General features: G+C 38.7%; 1 protein-coding gene across 1 annotated transcript; it reads left to right on the forward strand.

Annotated features, from left to right (window-relative positions):
• The first annotated feature begins 8,320 nt into the window (after positions 1-8,320).
• Positions 8,321-9,271, forward strand: Or52ae7 (olfactory receptor family 52 subfamily AE member 7). Its single transcript, NM_001000144.1, has one exon. The coding sequence runs from the start codon at positions 8,321-8,323 to the stop codon at positions 9,269-9,271; it is 951 nt and encodes a 316-aa protein (NP_001000144.1).
• Positions 9,272-11,810: the final 2,539 nt, after the last annotated feature.

The following is an 11,810-nucleotide window of genomic DNA, read 5'->3' on the forward strand; positions in this document are numbered from 1 at the left end:
GGCTTATATACACCCTAGCGCGGCGCATCCACACCTGATTGGTCGCTTACCATGATCTCATAGGCACGCCCCGGAGTGGGCAAAGACCTGGCACGAAGGCACTCTTGCACATGCACACACAGTTAACTTCCTGAAAGGAAGTCAGCTGGCACGGCGGAGGCCAGCGCCATCTTGTAATGGCAAAGCTATCCCGGCTTTCCACGTGGGGCGCAGTGGAAGCCAGCGCCATCTTGTGGTGGAAAATGTTATTGTGGCCCTCTACATCTCCCCCTTATTGTTTTATTAATAACAATAAATTATTGTCTAGGCTGGTCTAGGTCCCTGCAGTTACGTCTATCTGCTGTGGCTCCTGTCTTAGGTCGTTCCTCTATGTCACAGCCTTATCCGTCGAAGGGTAACCCTTTTGCCACCAGGCCCCGTGTCTTAGATTGGTCTGTGCATGAGGAAAGTTGCCCGTCTCTGGATACCGCAGTGCTGTGTGACAGTAACTGTTAAATGACCTAGGGCGAAGTCTATAAAAGAGGCCAGCCAGAAAATGAGTTAGTGGGGAAATCATGATCACCCTATCGCATGCAATGAGGAAACCTCAGCGATGTTGAAGGGCTGATCAAAGAATCATTGAGGCTCTCTCATCCCAGTGTAAGAGCAGAAAACTCAGATATCGACTAATTCTTGAGCATAGATAACCAAATTCTAGGGGAGGCCCCTTGTTCAATGGCCACAAGTGCTTGAGTGATAACGACCTTGTCACGTTTCTGTTGAGATCTGAGTTTGCAAACCAACCATAGCATGAACACTAATCCACAGCATAGGGCTGTACCAAACAGAGCCTCCCCCAATAAGTAGTGGGCACCTCATCTGGTTCTCCTCAGCTGTTACCACCAAGGGCTGTAGTCAAGCCGCTCCTATAATAAAATTTAGAATTGTCAATTGTTAGCAACTACTCCAGAAAGTTCACCCACTGTGCTTGTTTAACAATAGATTGGGAGAGGGTAACTCCAGACACTGTAGACACAATGGCTGTAGCAGTAATGGCTGCTACAATAGCAACGAAAATAATGAGGTCTTTCCCAGGACAGTTCAGGATCAGCCATTCTTCTCCGGAACAACCAGCAGGCAAGGGAGCCATGTCTGAGATCTGCACAACCAGGGCAGAGTTCCCCAGTCCACAGCAGCTTCACTCAGGTGGCATTCCCGTGAAGCTACGGACTGTAAAATGACAACACCAGTTAAGGCAGCAAGAGTCATCAGGGGAATGAGGGGGGCAGCAACAGCTAGAGTCCAGTCTTCTCCAGCAAGCAGCAGTGCACAGAGGGTCAGAGAGCAGGCCACAGTGGGACGGGACACACGCAGCAGTAACACTGACTGCAGCAACGCCAAAATCTCTGTGATGACAAAAGATGATGGGGGATCTTCCATCTTCCGCTCAGGGCAGAGGAATGACTCCAGGGACCTGAACCACGAGAGCTGAATCTTCATGCAACCAGGATCAGCAAGTCTCACCAACCACCTCTGGCAGCTGGCACACTCTTGTAGCATCCTGTAGAAAAAACACAAACATTCCCTCTTCCCCATATAAAATATCTGGACAGGATCATGTCAATATGTGGATCTTTCTATTTTACCTAGGCAGAAGTATGCCTAGTTGTAGGGTGCCATAAACTTTGGCATCCAAATTTTAAACTTGAAATAAAAGGAGCATTATTTAGCATACAGGGATAACTCCCACTTTTTATTTATTAAGATATAGTAAAGATATTATTTATTAAGGTAAGTCCTCGAGGATTAAATTGAGGACACTGAGCACTTGTATTTATAAATTGACTTGTATACCAAATTATTGTCTCTAGCATTATTGTTTTGGATATATAAAGAATGAGATTTTTTGACTAATTGTTCCTATGTAAGGCCTATAATCTGTCTGGTATCATTGTCCTCCCTTGTTAAAGAGTCTAGGCAATCCAGTTTGAGTTCTTAATGTCCTAAAAAGTAACAGTATTTAGTGTTCTTAATCACTAAGCCATTTCTCTAGCACCTCACAAACTTTATTTACCTAAACATAAGCATTAATTAGAAATGTCAAAATCTGTAAATATTGTCCAGATTCAGTCGTACTAGAAATCCCTGAGGTGGCAGGGTGAGGCTGAGAATTGAAAGTAAGCAAATGGAGTCTTCCTCTTTTCATATAAACTCCGTTAAAAAACTCCATTTTAAAGAGCTGGGTCTATGGTTTTGTTTGGTTGTCTGAGCAAGAGCACTGAAAGGACAGTGAGTTGTCAGACAAATCACACTGAAATCATCACTCACTAATTTCAAGTAGAAAACCTGCCTCTAATAAAGCATTAAGTAATTGAAATCAGTTGTAAACCACAAGCCACACATTGGCTATCAGTATGTGAATTGAAAGCTTGATTTAAAAACAGTGGCTAAACCACAGAATTTAATAATCTGTGTTGAAGCAACAGAAACTCAAGAGAATAAACAAGTGATCCAATCATACATGTAGCCTTTTCATTAGATGAACCACCTATAAATACAGTAAGCGCATTTCCTATGGGTTGTATGTACAAATTTACAGTAAATACAAAAGCATGTAAAGAGTAAAATTATCAATTTTGCCTGAAAAATTTGTATATGTAATAGGCCAAATATCAGTATTTTGTAATAACCAATTTGATTGCTGTTTGGAATAAGGTATGTTTCACCAGGCTTCTTTTTAAAATACTTCCATGACTCTAGCCTACAATTCTGTATTAACACAACTGAAGCTTTATCTCCAATGTGGATAACAAAGACCTAAGTCCTCTGGCAAGGTGAGGTACTTAGCCAATTAACATATCTTTAGAAGCTTAAAATTAGTTTCAAATATTCTTTTCTGGAGTAGTGTAACAGCTACTCCCCAAATATTAAAGCTCATTTTGAGAGCAGAAGTTTGTAGTAAAAATTTCCATATACCCTGAAAGATTTAAAGTTCCAACTCCTTACATTGAAGAAGTGACAAAACTACATAATACAAGGCTGTTAGCCATTCTTTTGTAAAATTTTTAATGATATCACTTTATGGGCTCTCTAAAATTATAAGTAAGCTCACGAAATGAAAACTCAAAATCAATCCTCTAAATCTATCTTGAAATGGCAGTTGGAGCAAGCAAACAGGCTCTATAATGCTCTCACAAGTTCCAAAACCTCATCAATCCTTCATAAATCCTGTAACAATCTCTACCTGTTTGATTTTTTCTTAATTAAAAATAAGTTTGAGTTAGTCAGTGTAACACTGACAATCCTTAATCACAATCTTTCAGTTCTCCTTGTAACACCAGAACACAGCCACAATTTTCGAAAGTCACCGAGTTCTGAGTACTTGACTAGGCAGCTGTTCTTGGGGCAGTGGAATTAGCATCAAAATACAGATAGCTTCAGGGCAAACCACAACTTTGGAAAGCAAAACTCAACCTCCAACAATCTAGTCTCCAAAATCCAGTCTCTAAGACACCGAGTCTATCCTTCATGTTACAAAGTTTGACTGCCAATTCCTACATATGAACGCACGATGGTGTAGTCTCCAGTATCTCAACAAAGAGACATTGTCCTAAATTCTTTTAGAAGCCCGGTTTCTAGAATAAGAATTCCATAAAAATATTACCTCAATTTAGACCTGTTTCCCTAGGTTGGCTCATGCCACATGTTGTCTAGAATGACTCCATCCAAATTACCAGCTTTATGTCAACTTTCTGTTACCAATATTATATCTTTTAAACCATATCCAATAACTTAAAAGCCAATAGTCCATAACCAAGGCATGTAGAGCATATTTATACATTTAAAACCAATGAGAAACTAAATTGAAGTGGCTACACATATCTTTAATATTTAGACCAAACACCATTTTTACCTTTTTAGCTATGATTTTAAGAGAAGCACCTTGTCACCTGTTGAGTCAAATAATAAGTCAGGGATTTTTCTAAGAGAAACAGCTATCAGCTCCTGTACCAAAGAAGCTGACAGCCTTTAAGATCAGCTCCTACAGACGCTCAGCCCCTGGGCAGCTTCTCCAGCTGACCTATGCTCCTAGCTACAGGTGCAGGGCTCTAAAGGCCGATTGAAACTGTTTTTTATTCATTTGTTCCTTTTTGAAACGAGTTAAAACCAAATCAAGATGTGAACGACCGGCAGATAAAGTTTTTACCATTTTCTCTTTTGAACATGAAACATAAAACATTTAAGCAACAAGAAACAAAAACCACAGACATAAACTGACAGACATGGACAGCTTGGTGCACCAAGGACAGACAATAGACAAAGAGGGAAAAAAACAGATGGTGTCAGCAGAGAGGTAGGATTTCCCCTTTCCCACCACTTCTACGGTGACCATCCACTCGAGTGGAGTTGATATGGACGATGGATTGTCTCAATTCCTGGACTAGTCCATCAACGTGTTGAAACCAAATTCCTGTAAGATACTGAGATGTATTACAGGATATCTGAGCAGCACGACTGACATTCACAAATGGTATGGAAGTGAAACACAGTCCTGAATATTTCCACTCACAACCCAATTACATTAACTCCATCAAGCTGTGCATAGGCATTGAGATGTCCTTTTGTTTGATTCTCCTGAATAAATTTTCAGGCGCTCTACCTATATCAAATCTGATCAGTATGACTTTGTAAAGCTCTTCTTCATAGCGAGCTGCCTCATCTTCTAAATCCTCTTCCTCAGAGGAGCCAATCTCGTCTGTCTCTGAGCTATCAAGCTCTGAAGCCTTTAATTCCTTTACCGGATAAAGACTTCTCCTTTTCAAGACTTTTTTCTCCTTTCTCTGTTTCATCTCTCCCGGGGCGTTTTTTCCCCAACCTCTCGCTTCCTCAGATCTGAAGTCCTTAGAAGGGCCTGTCTGCTTATATTTATCTTTTCTCCTTGAGCTCTTTAATTTTTTATCCCACTCTGTTTCTGACATGCCATCTTATACCTCCCCTAGCACTCTCTGCCCTGCTATTACAGCTGGGCGGCTCCCATATGACCTCTGACGCTGTCTGGCAGCAGCCAAAAATTCAAAAACCAATAGAGAAAGCATGAAGGCTGCTAAAACGATAACAAAAACTTCCGCCGCATCCTCTAGCAGGGGAGTGAAGTGGAACAGATCAAGACTAAGCATATCTCTCAGAGCCTTACCCGCGTCCTGCAGCATTTTGGATTCTCTCAGCGGACGGAGGACCTCTCTCTCTCTTGGCGCCTGGCTATGGTGTGGCGTTTCTATCCCGGGTTCTCGGCACCAGATGTCCCACGCTATCTCACCAGCAAGAATACATGGGGACACACGAATCCTACTGCAGCTAAAACGTTTATTGAATCTTAAAGAGAGGGCAGGGGCGCCGGCATGGCGCGACTTATATACACCCTAGCGCGGCGCATCCACACCTGATTGGTCACTTACCCATGATCTCATTAGGCACGCCCTGGAGTGGGCAAAGACCTTGCACGAAGGCACTCTTGCACATGCGCACACAGTTAACTTCCTGAAAGGAAGTCAGCTGGCACGGCGGAGGCCAGCGCCATCTTGTAATAGCAAAGCTATCCCAGCTTTCCACGTGGGGCACAGTGGAAGCCAGAGCCATCTTGTGGTGGTGAATGTTATTGCGGCTCTCTACACATTGCTGGAAACTAAACATGTGTGCTACCACCACTCACAGAACAAGGTTCTTAAAATATAATGTTATCTTTATTGACACATAACTACTATACAAGCTTATTGGTTATATTTTGTATTGTTTCAAGAAACACAAAAACACACATAATCACGATAAAATCAGCACAGTAAGATGATATTCATTCTGCCTGGATATATTTTATTGTGTGGTGAAAACACCGAAGATGCTATCTTTCAATTACGTTCAAATATACAATACAATGAATTATATAAATATAATTCACCTCACTTGGCAATGGTGCAAGAGGATGTGTTTCCTCTAGGTGGATTCAATACAACAGTTGACAAAACTTCTTCTTACTGTATTTTCCCTTCTACTCTTCCTATAAGGAGTAACAAATATGCTATGTTCCTCCATGAGATCAGCTCTTCTAAGAGCATGATAGGAGTGAGGGCTTTAGGATTTATGTTTCTATGCCTAGCTAATTTCACATAGGTTTTCTAGGGCTATCATTTTAAAAAATATTCATGATGAAATTTTCAAAGAAAATTTGTTTATCTTAAAAGAGTGCAATGCCCCCAAAAATTTACTCAGATAAAGCATCATGGGAGAAATATTGAAAGCATCTTGGGAGAAATATTGATGAAATTGAAGTTGAGGCTAGGATAGTGAAGATTATCCCACCTCAATTGAAAGGTTTGTGGAATGTTCAGGATTAGTAAACATGGCCAAGTGGGACATTGCACTTTTCTGTGTTTCATGCTGCTCTAATCCTCTTTCCTGGGACGCTGGGTATCTCAAGGGATATCTTCTCTGTGAATCAGAGGCATCTCCTGAGCTGTGGACTAGAACATTTAAAAGGAACCACAGCCACTAGATTTACAGTGTGCAGGTTATGTGATACAAAAGGTGCGTTTGCATAATCTTCACTGAACATAGATAATATGACAGTTATACAATGTAGAGAAGATAAAAGCAAGTGAGAAATAAATACTGAAACTGAAGAAACATTATATATTTGAATGATAACTAATAGGTATTCGTAGAATTTGATCTGATAGGTATGAAGTGATTGTTTCCAAAAATATTGTTGTTCATTAGAATAATTATTGCTATTTTGTGCCATGGGGTAATTACAAGTTACGTTAGTCATGATACAAATTGGAAAGTCCATTACAAGAAAGAATTGGAAGCGAATGAAGTTTGGGTAATAACTGTGCTTAAGTTTTCCATGTATGGTCAGAGTCTGTAGGTAAAAGGTAGAAAAAAAAATCTCTGCTATGCTTTGAAAGTAAGCAACATGCTAAGAGCTTTTACTCTGCATTAGAACAATTGCCCATTTATTGGGTTTCTGTAAATTCCTTTCTGCGTTCCAAATCTGATGACTGAGACTGACAGGTATATAGTAATGGAGCAAAGCAGAGAAAAGGAAAGAGGGCAATTGTTTATGCAACATTTAAGATAAGTGAATCCAGGTGAGAAGGGACATTTTAAGGCTTCTGTTGTTTAAGATTTTATGGTGAGTGTTGCAATCAAATAAATGCTTGAGTCTTTCCTGAAATCTGTGCTTAAAATTGGGCCCTGTTATATCCAAATTTTCAATTATCTATTTGATTATCAATCATCACAAGCCATTTTGAAGAGGCTAATCATGTTTCATAAGTTATAATGAAACCATACTTTTAGAGAAACTTTTTCCATGGTCATGTTAAATATTAAAACTGAGCCTTCTACACTAAAGTTTTAAGTTCCTAAAATTAAACTGAATTTTATTGTTAGCATAACTTGCCAATAAGTAATTTGGTAGAAATATCAACAAAAGCTTCAAACAGGAGAGTTTCAATGGTGTGATGTAGATGTGCTCTGTGCTTTATCCATTACACAGAAGAGGCAGTATGTGTTGCCCTGAAGGCAGCTCATCAACAATCATTCAAGCAAGTCCTCTCCGTCTTCCTATTTCCTAGGCAAGTACTTTCCATATATCACCAACCAACCTTGGTCTCATTTTTGTGTTGATTTAAGATTTCAGTGTCTTAAAATCAAATAGCTCTGTACATGGAATCTTTTTCTACTTTGCTAAAGGAAGGACTGCCCAATTCTGAAAAAGGAAACAATTAAGAAGATTTGAAACTTTTTATATTTCCTCCTTGAAAATATAAAATGTATAAATTTGATGTTGATGGACATTAAAGAAATTATTGTATGTAATTTGGTGTTCTTGGTCCTTATTATATCTTATATGAATGATGAACTATTTATTATGATAACAAAGAATAACAGCAAAATATTAAAATGATAAAATAATGTTGAAGCATTTGTATGACTTATATCCCCAACTTTTATTTCATTGCCTCAATAATCATTGGTTAAAGGCAATATACTCTTCTTTTCATAGCTTTACTTTCTATACAAACATGAAGAATTTACTGTAAGGTTTAATTGGATCTTGATTTCATAAAATCACCTAACAAAACCTAAAATAAAATATGTAATCTTTTCTTTTGCAGATAAGGTTGGTGATGCTGCACAGGATGACATTTTGGAGACATAGGCTAGAAATTCTATATTCAACACATAAATACACTGAATAAAGACTCTGCAATGTTAGCTCTCAGTTAGGGAAATTATCCCGGTTAATATACAGTATGCTTGTAACATCCTTAGTTTTAACATGGTAAATAATACAACACATCACTATATTTCATTTTTCTATCTGGTTGGTATTCCTGGCTTGGAAAAATTTCACTCCTTGATCAGCATCCCTGTTTGTCTCCTGTTTGTCCTGACACTACTGGGGAACAGCATAGTCATTGCTACTATCAAAGTAGAACCAAGCCTCCACCAGCCTATGTATTTCTTCCTTTGCATGCTGGGAATGAATGACATTTTTCTTACTTGTTCCACATCCTTGAAAATGCTTGATATATTCTGGTTTAATGAACACTGGATTGAGTTTGATGTCTGTCTAACACAAATGTATTTTATCCACATGCTTTGCATCTTTGAGTCAGCCATCCTGGTGGCCATGGCCTTTGATCGCTTCGTGGCCATTTGCATCCCACTGCACTACTCAACCATCCTCACAACAACCATGGTTATTAAACTGGGTGTAGTTGGCTTGAGCCGAGCTGTGTTAATGGCTTTTCCAGGTCCTCTACTCATTAAGAGGCTGCCTTACTACACCAACTATATAATCCCTCACGCCTACTGTGAGCATATGGCTGTGGTGAAGTTAGCCAGTGCTAACACTCTCATTAACAGAGCATATGGAATCTCAGTGGCCTTTTCAGTAACAATATTGGACATATGGCTCATAGCCACATCTTACATAAAAATTCTCCAAGCAGTGTTCCGGCTGTCTTCCCAGAATGCCCGCTCTAAGGCCCTGGGCACCTGTGCTGCACATGTCTGCACTATTCTTGCCTTCTATACACCTGCCCTGTTTAGTTTCCTAACGCATCGCTTTGGCAAGCATGTGTCTCCAAGTGTCCATATCATCTTGGCAAGCATGTACCTTCTAGTGCCCCCCACAGTCAATCCCTTGGTGTATGGTGTCAAGACCAAACAGATTCGGGACCGAGTGCTGAGTCTCTTCTCACACTTGAAAACTACTGAAGGGTAAACCATTTAGGTAACATTTGGGATGGAAGACTATATCTTATAAAATAATGGGATATTAACTAACACTTGCCTCACTGCTATTTTATGATGCTATTTCTCTTTTATGTTATTTTTTATAGAACATATTTATGGTGTGTTTTAATGTTTTTGTGTTCATTCTCTGCCTTTAATTTTACATGAGCAATGTCTAAACTATTACTTCCTTCAGTATCCGTACATTTCACAAATTTGTTCAGAATATGCACGTATTTCCCATCATGACATATCTTTCTGCCTATTTCTCATGTACAGTACATATTTAGTGACAGACTTCTGAGAAAATAAATGCAATGATTTCAGGTTCAGTTTCATATGTAGTTGTTTGAATACTGACACTGCAATCCTTCCCTCAGAATAATTCTGAGCAGCTGTGGTCATATACACTAGCTTTCTGCAACCTAGCCTATGAGCAAACAGTATATATCCTGCAATAAATAAAAGTATCATCTTTTGGTTCAATCTCCTCTGATCCTTTTAAAACATTTTGTTTTTTATTTATGTCTTTGTTAAGAAAGTCATCACTGAGCATTTTTCTTCCTTTCACTAGAGGAGTAATTTTAGCTGCTTCATTGTTCCCTCAACATCCGGACAATCAGTAACGGTAGACAATACAACTTTACTTGAAACAAGAATATTGAAGCAGATATGTGGTGCTCTATAAAAACTTTAAACTCAATTCTTCTGCGATATTGAAGTGCAAGGAATTAGAAGGCTTGTCTGTGTGAAGAAAATCAGCAAACATTCTTAGGTCTTGATTATTTAATATACTCCTAGTTATCAATGAAGTATCAGACTTAGATGATAGATGTTACCGCACAAGCGAGAGAAAGGAAAAGCAACCATATATAAAGGATGTAATAGAAACTGTGTAGAGGCTACTAAACCTTCCTACAACCTGTTGAGGAGAATCCTGCTGGTTGAAGGTGTTGTAGCAGTATGCTGACAGAACTTTACCACACCATGAGTTTCTCTAAAGAGACAAAGACATAATATGAAATTTCTGTAGAATTTTCAAATATATAACGGAGAAGTCTCAAAAAGAAAGGAATAAAATGAATTGATTCAAAATTATTGCCTCAGTGTACTACTGTAAAGAATCTGTACACATGGATAAAAATCGGGAATTGAGTATGTATTATGTACAAAGTTAAATTTTCTCTGAAAATGTGTTATGGCTTTTCAATGTGCATTTTAAATTATTAAGGGAAAAGTTAAGGAGGAGTTGTATGCCAGTTAGAAGATGAGAGATTTTGTTTAGTAATAATCAAAGTCATTTCTATGAGCTTCAAAAGTTTTCCTCTTTTCTCAACTGAGGTTTATTGACCCTGAGAATTGACATAGTAAAACAACAAAGAAGAGGTCCTGTACTTAGCATAAACTATGTTTATTAAGAGACAGAATTATTTAGAGTTATTTATTATAACTAAATTCATAGTTAAATGCCATAGAATAAATTCATTGGATCACCTTTTATTTTTGGTGCATTTATCGATGCAATGTATATGAGATAAAAATGTAAGCACAAAAATGTAGCTCATGACTAAAGATAGTTGAAATCTTAGCTAATTGTTTTTAAAATTTTTTATTAGCTCATAAATATAACATAATATATATAAATATAATAAATTAATAAATATAGTATAATGTGAAAGAAAATAAAATTGTACCATTTGGCACAAAATGCCAAATGACCATTCTTGAAATTATACATAAAAATAACATTATATTGATGAGAACCTCTTATTATAACTCTACACATAGATACATATGCACATAGCTTTGTAAACAGTTATTAAAAGTGAGGCCACAAATATTGAAGAGAGAAAGGATAGATGTATGTGTGAACTTTTTCAATTTTTATTGGTTATTTTATTTATTTGCATTTCAAATGTTGCCTTTCTGACCAGTTTCCCCTCCACAAGTCCCCAATCTCCTCTCCCCTCCCCCTGCCTCTAAGATGGTATTCCTCCATCTGCCCACCCACTGCTTCCTCAGAGCCCTAGCATTGCCCTATTCTGAGGTCATAGAGCATCCAGAGGACCAAGGGGCTCCCCTCACAGATAAGACTGCCAGATAAGGCAGTCCTCTGCTATATATACAGCTAGAGCCATGGGTACCCCCAACCCCGGATACCATTGGGCTGGTGGTTTAGTGGCTGGTATCTTTGTTGGATGGTGTCTTGTTGGTTTATATTGTTTTCTTCTTATGGGGTTGCAAAAACCCTTCAGCTCCTAAAGTCCTTGACCTACTTCTCCATAGGGGTCTCTGCTCTCAATACAATGTTTGGCTATAAACAATTGCATCTGTATTGGTGAGGCTCTGGTAGAGCCTCTCAGGGGACAGTTGTACCAGGCTCCTGTTAGGAAGCACTTCTTGGCATCAGCAATAGTGTCAGGGTGGATGTGATGGATCTATAAGTGAGGCAGTCTCTGGATGGCCTTTCCTTCAGTCTCTGCTCCACTCTTTGTCCCCACATTTCTTTTTGACAGGATAAATTCTGG

The sequence above is a fragment of the Rattus norvegicus genome, chromosome 1, assembly GCF_021556685.1.
Source record: "Rattus norvegicus strain SHRSP/BbbUtx chromosome 1, alternate assembly SHRSP_T2T, whole genome shotgun sequence".
NCBI classification, from domain to species: domain Eukaryota; kingdom Metazoa; phylum Chordata; class Mammalia; order Rodentia; family Muridae; genus Rattus; species Rattus norvegicus.